Here is a 17,728-nt window from a genome sequence, read left to right as displayed (position 1 = left end):
GAAGTTCCGCGGCGCGGCGCGGCGGCCGGCAGCGTCAGGCGGCGATATCAAAGCCGAGGGCGGCGGCTTTGACAAATGCACATTTTGTTATAAGAATAAGAATAAGAATAAGAATAATAACAATAAGAATTTATTGTGCGTTAAAACCAAGTGATAGTGGGTAAGTGTGATTGTGTTTTGTGTTTATCAGAATATTCGGGATGTTGGATGTCGCACGTAAGTACCTACCTAGTTACACGATTAATTTGATTCTAGGCTGTAGTAGGCAATTGTAGGTACCTATGACGTAAATTATCTTAGTTTTACATTTCCTGAACACTACATGTAAGCCCTTACTTAAATGTAGCTAAGTTCAAATTCTGTTGTGAATTAGTTTTCCCTACTTTTAGGGAAAAGAGAAAATGGGGTAAAATGGCAATTATTCAAATTTTGTGCATGATGTCCTAGTAACAGAGACAGAGTTCATTGACATGTAGGTCAGTGGGTCTTGTAATCAGCTGTTTTAGGGTTGTTAGACCACTTTTTTTCTGCGTGATTTTTTGAAACTTCAATCGTCAATAACTCGAAAACGGTAAACTTTTTTGAAATTCTGATTTCAGTTTCGGGCTTAGATATAACATGCTGCACATTCTGGTTTCGGCTTGATATACCCTTTTTGCAACACCCTGTATATCATCAACATCTCTAGAGTTGTTTTAGTGGACATAAGAAAGAACAAAATAATAGTATATAATGTATTGTGATATCCGTCCCCAGTGATCCTGCTGGACGGGTCAGTGCCGGTGCAGTACGGGGTGCGCGTGGCCGCGGAGGGCACCGTGCTAGACCTCAAGCGGAGCGTGGCGGAGCGGAGCGGACTGCCGCCCGACAAGTATGTATACTGTTAACATTCTTATTTGGCACAAAAGCTAAACAATCTCTGTGTGTCTTCGCAAAATACTATTAAACTACATCCAAAATAAATGGTTTAATTACAAAATCTATCATTTTTGCTTGCAAGTACCTATTTCATTTGTCATTATTGTGCGGGGTGCACCTATTCTGGTTGAGGGAAGTACGGCGGGCAGGGATCAGGAATGAAAGACTTCTATGCGATCACCGGCAGGAATTGAGAGAGCTAGAGCTGTTGCTTGCTTGTTCTTCTTCTTGTTCTTTCTTCGCTGTTTGCTTTTTAACTGAATTGACTGTGAGGCGCGAGCGTCGCCTTTTATACCATTCTCTACGGATGATAGAGTATTCCAGAAAGCTCTAGAAAAGACTTAATGTTCTACTTCTTAGTAGAAACTTCTAGTTCCGTGCTGCCATCTGTTGTTGAATAGATGAACTACATAGTTAGGCTACTTTCTACTAGATGGCGCTAGTTTCCTCACTTCCAGAGACATATTTATTTATTAACAAGTAAAACTATTATTCTTGTCCCGAACATTACTCCCGCCGTGCATTGACGCCGTGGTCGTCATTGCAGATCTCGGTGAGGGACGTCTGGCTCCGCAGGCTCGGAGGGCAGGATGGCCAGCTCGCTCGTCGCTCCCTGTAGGCTCTATCATTAGTTGTTCTCGACGACGGCGGCGGTGGCGGCGCCTGCGGTGGCGCGGCGGTTCTCTTCGTCTGTGGCATTGATCTGTGGCTGTAGTCTGGACCACACTGTGGGGGCGCCCTTTCAGTCTGTGTACATCTCGCGTAGCTTTGCTGCTCACGTTCATCTTCGATGCCTATCGCCTGTCGTGGACTGTACTATGATCTTCGATGGAGGCGTGGCGACGAGCGGCGTAACGACGTGAACGTGAGGCTTCTGTCTGTTTTGTACACTTGGCGAGAGTTCTGGTGGCGCGTCCTTCTAAGTTGTTGTGGGGGTGTGTGGGCACGATGACTGGCTCACACAGGTCATCTTCACGCGTAGTCTGGCAGTTGACTCTATGGTGTTTCTTGTCCACCATCCTCGTGTGCGCTCCGTGAAGAACCCAGCCTAGAGGCGTGTGTGAGGCGACGGGTTCATCTTGCTGTCCTTGTCGCACCTCGCTCGCGATGAGAAGATGACAATTGTCTTGACCGATGAGGATCTTTGGTCTTGCTGCTTCGTATTTCAGCTGCTGTGCGATGTCACGCAGATGAACACAATTTCGCAGATCTTCAGATTTCACCGTCTGCGCGGAGAGTCGTATGTTGTCGATAGTCCGTGCGTTAATCTTGTACTGTGTGCGTTCTCCCTGTAGAGTCACTTTGACGCGGCGAGAATGGCAGGCGTTCATCTTTGGTGTCGGCGATGGCGGCTATTTTGAGCGGCTCGATGGGGCCCGTGAGGCCCGCCTGTTTCGCTTTGGCCGCGTCTATGAGCGTGACGGTAGAGCCATCGTCGAGCAGAGCGTGCGTGTGTACCTCTCCCGCCGGTCCGACGATCTTGACAGGTAAGATCTTCAGGTACGCGTGTGTTTTGCGCGGCGACCACACCGACGATACTGTTACGCTATTCTTCGTTTCCGGTCCGGTTTCTGTTGATCTTGTGAAGTGCAGCAATCTATGATGGAAGTAATTGCAGCCATCTTCTCCGCAGCGGATTCGCTTGCAACTGTGGGTTTTACTCTTGTAGCGAAGGCATCGGAAACATAGTCGCTGCGATTTGGCTATTTCCCATCGCGAGTTCACATCTGTTTCTGCGAACTTCGGGCATTTATTGATGTGATGTTCTTCTGTGGCGCAGTGGCGACATTTTGATATCTTTTCTATTGAAGTTTTCGATGTGTTATAGGTTTTCTGTGTTCTGTTTCGGCTGTGCTCTGCGGGTTCTGTATCTGGCTGTGCGTAGGGCCCGCAGAGGTCGGCTTCTCTTTGAAGAAATCTTGATAGTTTCAGTAGGTCCGGCTCTTCTGTGGTCTGAGTGGCGACATAGTCAAACCATTTATAGCGTATGGCGGGCGTCAGCTTCTCTATCGTGATTTTCGTGGCTTCTGGGCTGTAGAGGTAATGTGTGCGATCGAGCGCCCGCAAACTGGCGACGACGTTGAGCACGCGGCTGGCGAACACGCAGACATCGCGCGGGTTGTCCGTGAGGCGCGGCAGCGCACGCAGACGGTCGAGTTCGGACATGGCGATGGAGTCGGGGCGGCCGAAGCGAGACTCCAGGGCGCGCATGATGTCTGTGGCGCGTGCATTCAATATTAGCAGGTTCTCGACTGCTTCCTTGGCTCTTCCTCTCAGGCTTCGTCGTAGTCTTGCCACGTTTTCAGTCTCGGTGAAGTCCTCTGCTGTTTCATAATATGCTGCACGGAATGACAGCCACTCGTGGTGAGAGCCGGCGAAGTATGGTAGCTCCGTGTGGTAGCGTGGCGTGGCCCGCTGTCCGGCCTTCGCGGCGAGTGCTATTGCGGATGCCAGCTCGGAGATGTTGATCTGTTGTGGATGGCTCGCAGCGGCTGGGACGTCCCGCGGTTGGCTTCTTTACTGTAGGGCGACGTGTGCAGGCGCGGCGGCGGTGGCGGCTGCATCGGGGGCGGCCAATTATGTTTTATTTTATAACTTAGTTTTTAAATTAATTCAAATAAAAAGACACTCCAAGACTGCTCAAAATCTGTGCCAAGTAAGAAAAAATGCATTATAGTGTTGACATGCTTTATGAAACTATTATTGTACAGGTTTTGCTCTCACAAGCCACATGGTAGTAGCCATGACAACCTATAAACCACCCTAAAACTGGTGACCCCGACAAGATAGAGTGAAATATGTAGTATGCGCAAGATACATCAAAACGCAACCTCGCAAAGTTAGGCTACACTTTGTACCAAAACAGTAATTAACGACAATAACCTGTGTTTTCCGCTCGTATTTTTTTTTTATTCCATTTTTTTACAGTATATTTCTCCTTCGGAGGCCTAACAGTTTCAATGTGTTTATACAGGATGCTGGTGGTGGAGAGCGCGAGCGCGACGCTGGGCCGTGCCTTAGACGACAGCACGCGGCTGCGCCAGCGCGCCTACACCCTGTACGAGGTGCCGGCCAGCACCGACGCAGGTATGCACTTACCACAATGATTCAATACCTCGCCATTTGACATAATCAGAACCCATCACGTCTTCACTGCTGGGGCACAGGTCTCCCTTTTAGTAAAGGAAGGGTTGTAGGTCCACCACGCTAGTGTGGTTTGGAGACCCCAACACAAGCAAGCTTATGCTGTGTGAGTGGTCGGGTAAGTGGGCAACCCGACTGTCAGATGTTTTCAAGCCGCCCGAAGGCCTCTGACTAGGCTCTGCTGCCGAAGCAGCAACCGGGACCCACGGCTTAACGTGCCGTCCGAAGCACGGAAGCATCCAGTAAACAACCACTTAAAACCGGTCAGCCATCTAATGGCTCACTGTGCCATGTGTTGCTTAACTTCATTGATCAGTTACGATCACTGAAGCTAGCTCGACTACCAACGCATCGGACGTAATTTGATATCTCATCATCATCATCATCACGACCCATCACGTCCCGTCCATAACAAATTAAATTTAGTTGGTACAGAATGGACATAATTGTTAATAAGATAAACTGTACATTCCAGTGGAAGACACCTCTCTCCTGGACCTGTATGAACCGGCGCCGCCCGCGGCCGAGGTGAGTGCGCCGCGCTCCGCGCTGTGCATGCCCGCGCTCTTCTGCTTCAAGGTACCGCTGGCACTGTGCACCTACACACACACACACATACATATACACATATGTGAATAGATAGGGTGTTGCCAAAACGGTATAATAAGCCCCTTCTCCCACTACTACGATCAAAGGAAGCGACTGCGACGCAACCCATGATTTCGATAGCCTATAATAACGGGTCTTCGACGCGTCGTTGACTCGTCAAATATATGCGACTAAGGGTTGCGTCGCTTGAGAGTCGCGTAGTGGGAGAAGAGGGCTAACTACTAGTTTCAATAACTCTATCTATCGATAGTTGTCAGTTACTATCATACGATTTTAACACATAAAAAAATAGCATTCAGTTACAAACGTATGATAGTAACTGTCACATATCGATAGATACAGTTATTGAAACTGTCAGTAAGCCGAATAGGGTCATTCCGAAAAAAACATTACTGTTCTTGGATTTTTGGAAATTTATAGGTATTGCTACATGAAGTTTCAATAATCGTGGAATAATGAGCCACCCCCTTTGGCATACTATTTTAGCAACACCCGTGTATGTGCAAGGAGAGAGATACATGTAGGGCACAGTAATGGATTGGGCCACAGAGCTAAAGTCAATCCTACGTATTTTATATGAAAATGCGACCAGTTGCACTCTGGAATAGTTCTAGAATAGCGATAGTCCATATTAAATGTATCGTAATGTGCCCAATCCATAAAAATGAATATTTTTGAAACCACAAGTTTTTTACGGAATATAACGAAATCCATAGATCAAATACAAGATGAATACAATGGAAGACAGGTAAAGGGAAACATAAAATGCAAAAATATTGAGTACTTATCAAGAAACTGATAAAAAATATATTACTGAATACCTACCGGAATATTCTACTGCTGTAAAGATAAATCTGATTATTTCCAGTACTAAAATAAATGAAGACAAATTAACATCCCAACACGAGGTGTAGATATAAATAGTACAACAAACACTCATAACATAAAAACAAATAAAAAACAACAAATGCACTAGCAGCTACTATGTATTATGGAGAAATAAAAAAATATGCAAGGGTGGTGATGGTGCACTATAAAATACATATTACTATAATATAAAAACATTAAATTATACAGTATAAATATTGGGCAAAATTATAATGATACTAATCAAAATTACTAAACTAAACTTACCGTCTTATAACATATCTAACTTTTTTGTAAATAAGGGCTATTCTAATATTTCAAAATCAACAAAGTGGTTGATCCTTGACTGTTTTTATTGATACAAATTTGTTTATAAATAACTCGAAAAGCTGACCTACTGATGACTAAGGTATTATTAAGTTGACACAAAACGCCCGATTCTGAAGATATCAATGTTATGTTCACAACAGATTTAAAAGTAAACAAAAAAACCTATTAATGAATTTTATTGTATCCTAGAAGTTAAGTGATGAATGTGATTAGAATCAGTTGTGAATATAAGGTATTATAATCCTCAGAATATGGTATAATCCGACACATAAGTGCACGGTAGCACCTCACTGTTTATCATCATCATTAGCCGTACTGATATCATCAACTAGAACATCATCAAATATCATCGTATCTTAGATCTCATCAAATTCGCTGTTTCAATGTTTAGGTGATTTGGTTTTTGTATCTATAGATCGTTTTGAAAACTTTAAGCTATATTCTTATTAAATCTATTGTTTTGTGTGTGTTAGTTTCTTTTCTGCGCTCGGCTCTTTGATGTAGTTGTGAGATGTTTTGGCTAAACTTTTTGTGATGCGTAATATTTCTGTTATAATGTTAATAAGAACTTCAAGTGTATTTCAAAGTTAAAAGTTAAACCTTTTACCAAATTAGAATTTTGTATTGATGTTAGGTTTCTTGAAACCGCTTACTGGACTTATCAGATTATCTATATATTTATCACTTGTAACTAAACAATGCAATAATATCCCGGTTGAATTCAATTTGATCCTCACCATGGCTACCCAATCTTCAACACGCACAAGCCGAAACTAGTAAAATGAAACTAATAAATCTCCCTTCCAGCGTTCCCGCTCAGAGATCCTAATGTCCCAGAGCCCGCCCGGCTTCTACGAGCCACGCCCCTCGCACACCACAGCCAATGACGTGCGTTGCAACACCCTGCCCGAGCCACGCCCCTCGCAAACATTAACCAATGACGTGCGCTGTAACACGCTACCCAAGAACCTACGCCCAGGCGGCAACTGCTCGCCGACTCTGAGCGTTAAGTCGCTGAACTTACGGCCCAACTCGCCTCGCCTCGGCAAGGCCAAGTTCGGGTCGTCTCCCTCTAACATGCACCAACTGAATGAGACGAAGAGAGAGGTGCCGGTCGGGGAGATACATTACTTGGTCGCTGTGCATCGGTGAGTATGCCTTCATCATCCTGTTCTATATTTAAGCTTACCCACTTGAGGCAGAAATGCCTAACGTCACTAAACCTAGCTAAACATATCACGCCACCTCGTCATACAACTTATAATCGACTACCCGATGTTAACGGATACATTTGAAGATTTTGTTTATGTTGTTAGAAGGTAGATAGGTACTCGGCTTTAAATGATATGCGCGTAAACGCGTGTACGAAACGAAGAGATCGATATTATATAAAATGTAAAGGATCAGTTTCACTCTTCACTCTATGCGTTTATCATTAAACTAATATAATCTTTCCGTGCCCGTAACTTGTGTATGTAGGTATTGTGTTAACAATTTATCCATCTATCTATCAGCTTACCCCCCATTCTCCCGTCCACAGCAAACAATGTCGCCTAGACTCGTACTTCCTGCCGTCCCAGCGCTGCCGGCCGGCTCTATTCGGCGCGCCCCTGCTGGTGCCGGTGGGAGCGGGGGGCGCGGGGGGCGGGGGGCGCGCGCTGTACGCCGCCGTGTGGGCGCAGGTGCGGCGGCTGCTGTCCCCCCGCCCGCCCCGGGCGGATACCAGCAACCATGCTGCTGATTGGTGAGTGGAATAGAATAATACAGAATACTACTTTATTGACTGAACAGGACACAAATAACAATTTATAATACAGTGGATACAACGCAATAGGTGACTGTCTCTTTATCTCGCGAGATCTCGTACGAAATTTGACGAGATCCAACATTGTAAGGTATGGCCGGCATCTCGCGAGATCGGGATCTCGGCGAGACGAGATTGCATACCATAGACACGAGCAACCACGCTGTCGATTGGTGAATGCCCCCCGGGAGGATATGAGTGGGCCCTCGTACCCTTCTTGTACAAGCTAATACACTAGTAAAGTAGGTATTTAGAAAAGTAGTAGTCCGAAAAAACGTATTCCGATCCAAGCGTGAGCGCTCGACGACAAATAATGAGTGGAAACCGATCCGCTCTATTCCCTATTGTTATACAAGCGCGCTGCAAACATGCTCTTAAGCCGAGCGTCCACTGCCTGCTAAACTAAGTTAGTTCGCTTGTCATACATGCGCGTCCACCGCAAACTATGCACTATGTATAAAAAACTGGCTCAACTATACGAACTAACTTAGTTCAGCCGGCAGTGAACGTTCGGTTTCATCGTTGAAAAGTAGATTTCAGTAACACATAATGACACTATTTATTTTGTTTCCAGCGACGACAGCCTCGGCTACGAGTACCCGTTCACGCTGCGTCTGGTGGACCGCGGCGGCATGTGGTGCGGCCGCTGCCCCTGGAGCCGCCTGTGCCGCGGCTGCCCCATCGCCAGCCACCCGCCAGGTACTAGACCCGTCACTAGCCACCCGCCAGGTACTAGCCACCCGCCAAGTATAACCGTCACTAGCTGGAGGCTGGAGCATAGCGGTGAATTGCTACGAACAATAATAGCATCATCATTAGGCCTTCACCAAGGAACAATGAACTCTCACACAATAGTTTAAATACCGACTTATAAAGTTGATGCAAACTACAATCATCGCAGCGGCAAACGTGGCGAGCCTGTGGCTTACTTGTCTTAACTCCCCGCTTCTCTTATTTTAGTGTATTAATCTGTATTATTTCTGTGCCCCCAGCAGGCACGCCCCTGAGTGAGAAGCGCGTGAGTTCGACGGCGAGCGTGGAGTCGGACACGGACTCGGGCCTGCCCGACAAGCACAGCCGCCAGTACAGCTCGGACGTGAGTACACGAGTGAGATGCGAGTGAGTTTGACGGCGAGATCGTTATCGGCCACTGTTGGACGTTGCGTTGGACTGTCGCAAGGAGTGGCGTTATCTTCGGCCTTCCTTATCCAGCCCCAGCTGGCTTCCTGTTTAATATCTTTGGACCAGTGGACCGAAGAGTTCGCTGCGCTTGTTGTGACAGCTTGGGACAGCTGCCCAGCAATCTACACCCTTCCTTAAGTTTTATGTCTAATACTATAGTTTCTCTATTTCCTACAAGGCTGTTTTTAACAGCATGCGAATTTGATCACGCACGCGGGATTGCCGCGCACGCATTCACACAAGTATTCATTGTAACGCGTGGAATATGTAGGCGAGATGCGAGAAAATAGCTTGCCATCCAGCGTGCGGGATGAAATCTGTTAAAAACAGCCCATGTCATCATTCTAATCACCTTTTGCTCTCGGGAAATTCGGTTTAATTTTTTACTAAGTAACCCCTCAGGTATTCAACAAGCCCGTCCGTACATTCCAGGGTTGCTCCCCCTGCGCCAGCGCCATCTCCTCCTTAGACCTGGGGCTGCTGCAGGCGCTGCGGCGCCGCGGCCGCGAGCCCGCGCTGGCCGTGGACTGGGACCCCACCGCGCTGCATCTGCGCTACCAGACCACACGGGAGAAGGTACCGAGTGAACTAGGGCATCTAGTGTCTAATACTGTCTGTTATACCCGTGTTACACCTACCGACCCCAACGCGCCAGACCACCAGGGAAAAGGTACCGTGTGAACTAGACCATCTACTGTCTAATACTCTCTGGACCACCCGGGAGAAGGTAACGAGTTAGCTAGGGCATCTACTGTCAGTAATACCCTTGTTGCATCTACCGAGTAGAGATCTGGGACCCCACCGCGCTGCATCTGCGCTACCAGACCACACGGGAGAAGGTACCGTGTGAACTAGAGCTGCTACTGTCTAATACTGTCTAGACCACCCGGGAGAAGGTACCTACCGCATGTCCCATGCGCTGCACCTGCGCTACCAGACCACAAGGGAGAAGGTACCTACAACTAGGCCATCTACTGTCAGCCCTTGCTGCACCTACCGAGTATAGAGATGTGGGACCCCACCGCGCTACCAGACCACCAGGGAGAAGGTACCGTGTGAACTAGAGCTTCTGCTGTCTAATTACTGTCTGTAGTATCCTTGTTACACCTACCGACCCCACCGCGCTACCAGACCACACGGGAGAAGGTACGAGGGCGATACCGAAATGATCGGGAATAGAAAAAAGTACAAAGATATCATAATATTATTTACTTTTATTGTTTTTCAAAGTAGTCTCCGTGACATTCAATGCACTTTTTCATTCGATTAAACCAATCATTGAAACAGTAATTCCAGTCTGAAGTGGATACTGTCAAAACAGCTGATTTGTAAGCTTCGACCGCCTCTTCTGGGCCGCTAAACCGTTGGCCACGTAGCATATCTTTAATTCTTGGGAATGTAAAATAATCATTGGGGCTCAGATCAGGGCTATACGGAGGATGGTCCATCAACTCCACGTTTTCCATATTTAAAAACGTTCTTGTTTTGCGAGCGGTATGAGAGCTTGCATTATCGTGGTGAAGGATTATACGACGATTCGGGTTAGTTTTACGAAGTTCTCTTACGACTTCCGGCAAACAAACTGTTGTGTACCAATCAGCAGTAACCGTCCTTTGTTCTTGTAATGGAATCGTAGCCACATGGCCAGTTTTCGATACAAACGAAGCGACCATTTTTTTCGACACGCTGCGTGAGCGAATAACTTTTGTTGGCTTGACCTCACCTTCGAAGACCCAAACTGCCGATTGATGTTTTCTTTCGGGCTCATATGAATAAATCCACGATTCATCACCAGAGACGATATTGTAGACAGCATTTGAACTGCCTCCATTGAACCGTTGCAGAGCAGATCGACACCAATTAACACGAGCCGACTTTTGTTCCTCGGTCAAACGGTGGGGCACCCAGCGCGAAACTAACTTCTTGACACCCAGTTCTTCATGTAAAATGGTTTGAATGGCTGTCATACCAATGCTGAGAGAAGCCCGAATCTGCTCGTATGTCACATGTCTATCTTCTTTTATTAACTGGCGTACAGCATCGATGTTATCTTGTGTTACCGCTGTTTTTGGCCGACCAGTAGAAGGGACTGTGGTAAGAGAGGAACGGACACGGCGAAACTCAGAATACCAACGATATATAGTCGTTTTACTTGGTGCTTCAAGTTTATAAATAGAAACAAGCTCGGCGAGACATTGTTCTTGAGATAAACCTCGACGAAAGTTGTGAAAAATTATTGCACGGAAATGTTCCCGCGTAAGCTCCATTTTTTACACCGACTTGTCAAATTCAAATGGTCAATACTCTTTTATTTTTTACTTTTTTTTAAATTCGAAAATGGAATTATGTTTGAAAAAACACTACATTTGATACACCAAAAAGGTTTCACTCTAATTTATTTCTAAGTATTCTATTCCCGATCTTTTCGGTGTAGCCCTCGTACCGAGTGAACTAGAGCATCTACTGTCTAATATACTTGTTGCACCTACCGAGTAGAGATCTGGGACCCCACCGCGCTACCAGACCACCCGGGAGAAGGTACCGAGTTAGCTTGTCCACCTACTCTCTACCCTTGTTATACCTACCAAGTAGAATGGCGAGTCAGTATCTTGGGGAGGCCGATCTTGGATCACACCACCAGGGAGAAGGTACCGAACGTGTGAACTACAGCATCTACTGTCTAATACTGTCTAGACCACCAGGGAGAAGGTACGGTGTTAGCTAGAGCATCTACTGTCTAATACTGTTTGTTACCCCTACCGAGTAAAGATCTGGGACCCCACCGCGCTGCATCTGCGCTACCAGACCACCCGGGAGAAGGTACTGTGTGAGCTAGAGCTTCTAATGTGTAATACTGTCAGTAATAACCTTGTTACTGAGTCTGGGACCCCACCGCGCTACCAGACCACCCGGGAGAAGGTACTGTGTGAACTAGAGCTTCTGGTGTCTATTACTCTAGACCACCAGGAAGAAGGTACCGAGTTAGCTAGAGTACCTTCTGTCTAATACTCTCTGTAATACCCTTGTTACATCTGCCGAGTAGAGATCTGGGACTCCACCAGCGCGGTGGAGTCCCAGATTCCACCGCGCTGCACCTGTGCTTCCAGACCACCCGGGAGAAGGTACTGAGACAACTTCCTTCCTTACTCTGCTGGCTCAGCGACCCGAAGTGGATGTTGCCCTCAGGCACAAGAAGTCGCCACTGGTATCTATCCTGCACCGAATACGGTCTTCCATACTGATTAAATACTCAAATATGGTATACAGGTATAAGGCGCACGCCATAGCCATGCCGTTATAATATATGAAAACTACAATTTAGCCGTAAAACCTAAGGTTTCCTGTGTCTTTAGTACCAGGAGCACATAAAGTACGCGGCGCTTTCATAACCATGCCGTTATTATGTGTCAAAATTACTAGATATGCTTTGTCGTTGGTACCAGGAGCGCATAAAGGACGCGTCGCTTCCACAATCATCACTTTAAAGTCTCTAAAAACCCGTACATTTGCCCATAAACTGAGCTGTTTTCTCGTGTCGGGTACCAGGCGTACATAGAGCACTCGTCGGTGCGCTCGGTGGCGGCGGAGGCGGCGCGGCCCATCGACCTGGACCACTGCCTGTCCGCCTTCACCGCGGAGGAGCCCTGGGGCAGCGCCACCACTGCGCCGGGGCTTCGGCCCTTTAGTACACCGTAGACACTACTTACTAAAGCTTCTATAGGAAGGGCAGCACCGTATATTGTTTCCCATATTATGTAAATTATTCAAATAAGGTTTCCAGGTACTACAGCGTTCGTCGCTTCCATAACCATGCCGTTATAATGTATGCAAAAATAACCATTTCGCCGTAAAACCTGAGGTTTCCTGTGTCTTTAGTACCAAGAGCGCATAAAGCACACGTCGCTTCCATAGCCATGCCTTTATTATGTGTCGAAATTCTGAGATTTTCCATGTCGTCAGTACCAGGAGCGCATAAAGCACGCGTCGCTTCCACAATGATCCCTTTAAAGTCTGTAAAAACTCGTACATTTGCCTATAAACTGAGCTGTCTCCTTGTGTCATGTACCAGGCGTACATAGAGCACTCGTCGGTGCGCTCGGTGGCGGCGGAGGCGGCGCGGCCCATCGACCTGGACCACTGCCTGTCCGCCTTCACCGCGGAGGAGCGGCTGGAGCAGCCCTACCACTGTGATGGGTGTCGGAGCGCCCAGCCGGCGACGAAGAAGCTGCAGATATGGCGGTTGCCGCCTATATTGGTAATTATACTACACTACACCTAGCTTGATTCACACAAAAAGACCACTCAAAGGCTGACATGCAGCTAATATTAGATCAATTTAAATCTACTTGATGCAAGCCTAGCCATTACTAGTACTAGTAATCCACTTGACATCATTATTACTGACCTAACAGACACATGGAAAATATGAAAATACATCATAAAACAAATTCAAATCTCACACTGCACTGATGGAAGGGTCAGTAGCACCCTAGAGCACTTAGCTACTAAATATGGATGTCAAGAAAGACGAGATTTGCAAATAATATCTTAGTTTTGACAGCTATAAAGTTAACTTTCTCGTTGAATCGGTTACACAGTTGTCTTGCTTATATTTAGCTTTAGACATAATTATATTTATCATACAAATTGTGTTTTCATGTCTCAATGTAACGCTTCACAGATAGTCCACCTGAAGCGTTTCCAATACGTCAACAACAAATGGATCAAATCCCAAAAGGTAGTCAACTTCCCGTTCGAAGACTTCGACCCGACGGCCTACCTCGCCTCCGTGCCTCAAGAGACCATCCTCAGACACAAGGAGCTGCTGAAACGAACCTCAACTTTCCACGAGGACCCCATCAGCGAGAGCGAGACAGACGACGAGGCAGAGCGAGACGGTGACAAGCAAGACGTCAAAGACAACCACGTCAAGCCGAGAGAAAAGAGACAGCGCGATCCGATGGAGACACGAGCGAGGAAGAGGCTAGAGTCGAGCAGCCTCGTGACCACGCCCGTGATGGACGACAACCTCATCGACTACCACCAACACCATCTGCTGAAGGGACAGGATGCCTTCGACCTCAAGTATAGGCTGTATGCTGTTGTGGTGAGTTGTTGATTGTGTTAGTTAAATATGCTATATAAGATCTTTTTTATCAGTTATCGTCCACTGTTAGACATATGCCGCTCTCCCGAGCACTACAATACTCTCGCCTCATCCAGCGGCTAGCCTGTCTAAGTTTGTCGTGGCAGCAGGCTACATAGCGTCCCACGCTACGTTTGCCTGATCTTGATCTTTACGATGTACCTCCGGCGCTCGAATTCACAGCCCTATGGTTAAATTGAGATAGAGCGAGATAGCATGAATCCGTCCACCTTTTTCATTTATAATGACTCTGTCTCTGAGCTCTCCTTTATACAGTCTTTTTTCCCTTAAAACACGTAGAACAAAAGTTGTTCATAAAGACCCCCTGACTCACCCCCTTCCGGCTTTGTATACCACTTATGCAACACCCCTATACCTAGTTTTACCTAACACACTATTCCCTCCCCAGTCGCACTCAGGCCAGCTATCAGGCGGGCACTACGTGGCGTACGCGCGCAACCCGTCCGGCGCGTGGCTCTGCTACAACGACTCGTCGTGCCGGGAGCTGCCCGCGCCGCACATCGACCCTGCCACCGCTTATCTGCTGTTTTACGAGCGCCAGGGCCTGGACCCTGATAGGTACCTGCCTGATGTGACCGGGAAACAGCCTGTGAGTGACCCAGAGTTGCTGGATCCGGAGGATAGCGATTTGAAGAAAATGTGCAGTGTCATGTGACTTGGCCAGTAACTAGGCCAGTGGTGGACCAGGCCTAAAGACCCGTGCCCTGGTAGTGGGGACTTAATGGGTCGTGATGATGTGACTTGTGGGCAGGAGTAAGGACTAGTCTGTTTGTGAAGCTACAGGGTTATGGTGAGTGGACAGAGATATTTTTGAGTTGTGAACATTACGGGTTAGTTGGGTATTGGTTGGTAGGTGAAGAAGGTATTGCTTGTGATATTGGCAACTGAACAAATTACGACTGGATAGTGATATATAAATATTTTTGTAAATGGTTTAAAAGTAATGCGATGAAGCAAGGCTGATAAAGACGTTTGCAGAGTGAGTCACAATAGGATACCAGTGTGTAGATAAACAGTAAAAATTTCACTTTATATAGAGTGAAAGAATTGCCTGTCTTTTTCAAATGATTGGAGAAATTGGTAGGTACAAAGATATTTTGTATCTAAGGACATTATGAGGCCTATACGAATAGATACGGTCAAAAGGATCCCATATCTTTTAACTCTCAATACTTACCAAATAATTTGCATTCAGTGTCCAATTTTTATGACATTCCCAAATACTGTAATTTAAATTATTGTTGAAAAGCTTGAAGTCATGAATAAAATGCCTAAAGAGGGTTTTTGTTAGAAATTGTTGCTTTAATTGTTATAGTAGTGTAATATTGCATTCCTTTGTTAAAGGCTTTTAAAAGTGAGACAGTATAATATGTAAATATAAATAGAATTTGCAGTAAGTGTATATTATAGCTCATATTACTTAATATACAGTATATTTCTGTACTGCCATGTTGTTGATAAATGGGTTACAAAATTTTGAGTGATATTATTCTTGACAAAGGCGTACTTAATATTCAGTGCGTTTTTTTTACAATCAAGACATTTATATTTTATTTTCAAGCCAAACTCAATTTTATTTCGGTGACACTAAATTATAATTTATCTTCTGTTATTGGGTTTAAAATGGCACCCTTACTTTTTAAGTACAAATTGTACTCTAAACAAATCATTGGAATCATTAGTGCCTTTTAAATTTTTGAACACAAAAAGGACAGTAACTACCATTATACACACAAACTGAATTTCGAATGATGATGAAATTGAATTGCCAGTAAAGGCCTAAGTATAATTTTTGGTGAACACTGCTGCACTAGATGCACTGGCTGCTTATCTACTTGAAGAAGCAAATGAGTGTTAAGTAATAGCACCAAAAGTAGTATAGTATATTTATTTAACAAACGAGTACTGATTATGTATGTCTTTAGCACATTTCCGATAGTGACAGAGTGAGATGGGTAATTGTAAGGGCGGGGCTAACGCTTTTGTTCTTTTGTTCGGACCAATAACAACGCAGTAAAAAACATTTCAGTACTCGTTTGTTAAAATAAATAGACCATAGTAACATTTATTTTATATTAAAGAATAATAAGATATAACTATTGTAATGGAGACTGACGTGAAGTATGATACTTGATGTGATGTGCTATAAAAATTTTACTCATGATCTTTTATTATTATATTTAATAAATAGTTAATATATTCAGCATATAGGTAACATAATTTTATAGTACGAGTAGTTAATTTAATCATTAAAATCTTATTGTTTCTGTTTCATATTCATTCTGTTAACTCTCGTATTCATACATAAAATATATCAGAAAGATCAAAAAGTCATACTACTTTAAAGTTTTTTCATTTGTAAACTTGCACACGACTATAAGTTTTATGAATAAGATTTTTTTTTAATATAAAACATTTTAGTAAGTAGGTACTTTTAAAATTTTACGTTATTGGACAAAGCGGGCTTTATTTTCTGAATGGGCTCAAATTTATTGTTAGAATAATAATCACAGCTTTAGTAAAAATTGTGTAGTGTGAATAAGTATTTCTGTTGATGATGATGAAAAAAACACTATCGATTTTATTTCACACACGATTTATGATTGTTCAATTTAGTGAACGCCAGGAGAAGAATAGCGTAACTAAATTTACTTTGAATTAAATTCTTACTTCAGATGGAATCGAATCATAATATTTTGTATGATATCTTTACTGATTTACTTACATACAAGGCAACTGTGAAAGTGTGTAAGTTTCACATAAGTAATATATTCATAGATATTATTTCTGCCAGGTTCTATATGGAGGCAGCGCTTTCCCAATGCTGTAGCCACAGTGTATATTTTCTATTATTTTGTATATAGGTACCTATTATATTTTGTATCATGTTGTACGTACGTTGATTAGTGTCGTCTAGCTATACAGGCTGCGTGTGCCATGAACATTGTTTCTCGTCAAACTATTCCATGCCAAAGCTAAAGTTGATTATTGGTTAATAATGTTGAAAATTTATTTTTGGTCACAGTTTTGCACGGAACACACCTATCTACTATATTTCTAGAATGTAGAATAAAATCTATAAAGTTGATCTTTAGTTACTTTATTTAAATAATGTGTTAAATGCTATTCTGACTTGTATAATGAATAGCTGCTGTATGTATATTGAAGTATTCGTGCAATTAATTATATATGATTTAATTGTTACTCTTTCATGTATTTATTTAATTCTTACAATAAATTATACTTACTGGTCTCTTGTTATATTCGTATACGTATAAAATAAAATACATGTGCAAAAAATCCAGCTTTGGTTTTTCTTATTTTAGCATGTAAGGTTTAACTACAGCATAACTAGCTGTCACTTGAAAAAGAAACATTAGAAACATAACTTCCGTTTGAAAGCTTCCGGGTGTGAAACAGTTAGGTAAGGTGAGGTGAGATTTATTTCTAATCTGGTTTTGATCTGAAAATTTGGAAAAGATATTGTTAATCTAAGCATTTAGCCGTATGCAGTATTACGTATTTGCCGTATGAAGCTGTCCTCGACTCCAGAGGACGGACGGATGGTGCGGGCAGTTGAGCGATTTGCGCACTATCCTCCGCTCCAATACCGCCCGCGCTGCTGGCCTTTTCAGACAAAAAACGATCAGAGATAGAGATACCTACATGGTATTATAGATACAAACATTGGTAAAAAACAAAACAAA

General features: G+C 44.3%; 1 protein-coding gene across 1 annotated transcript in view; it reads left to right on the top strand.

The window, feature by feature from the left end:
• The window catches only part of LOC105385304 (ubiquitin carboxyl-terminal hydrolase 32), a 39,548-nt gene extending 22,222 nt beyond the window's left edge, over positions 1-17,326 (top strand). Inside the window, exons 18-28 of the mRNA XM_048626193.1 lie at positions 757-871; positions 3,893-4,005; positions 4,538-4,641; positions 6,676-7,016; positions 7,409-7,612; positions 8,247-8,371; positions 8,665-8,768; positions 9,287-9,430; positions 12,924-13,109; positions 13,536-13,961; positions 14,410-17,326. Of these exons, the coding sequence (XP_048482150.1) occupies positions 757-871; positions 3,893-4,005; positions 4,538-4,641; positions 6,676-7,016; positions 7,409-7,612; positions 8,247-8,371; positions 8,665-8,768; positions 9,287-9,430; positions 12,924-13,109; positions 13,536-13,961; positions 14,410-14,676 (2,129 nt within the window). The 3' untranslated portion in view covers positions 14,677-17,326. The remainder of the gene's footprint in view (positions 1-756; positions 872-3,892; positions 4,006-4,537; positions 4,642-6,675; positions 7,017-7,408; positions 7,613-8,246; positions 8,372-8,664; positions 8,769-9,286; positions 9,431-12,923; positions 13,110-13,535; positions 13,962-14,409) is intronic.
• Positions 17,327-17,728: the final 402 nt, after the last annotated feature.

The sequence above is a fragment of the Plutella xylostella genome, chromosome 16 (assembly GCF_932276165.1).
Source record: "Plutella xylostella chromosome 16, ilPluXylo3.1, whole genome shotgun sequence".
Classification (NCBI taxonomy): domain Eukaryota; kingdom Metazoa; phylum Arthropoda; class Insecta; order Lepidoptera; family Plutellidae; genus Plutella; species Plutella xylostella.
The sequence above is the reverse complement of the archived record's forward strand: the minus strand, read 5'-3'. Positions and strand labels throughout refer to the sequence as shown.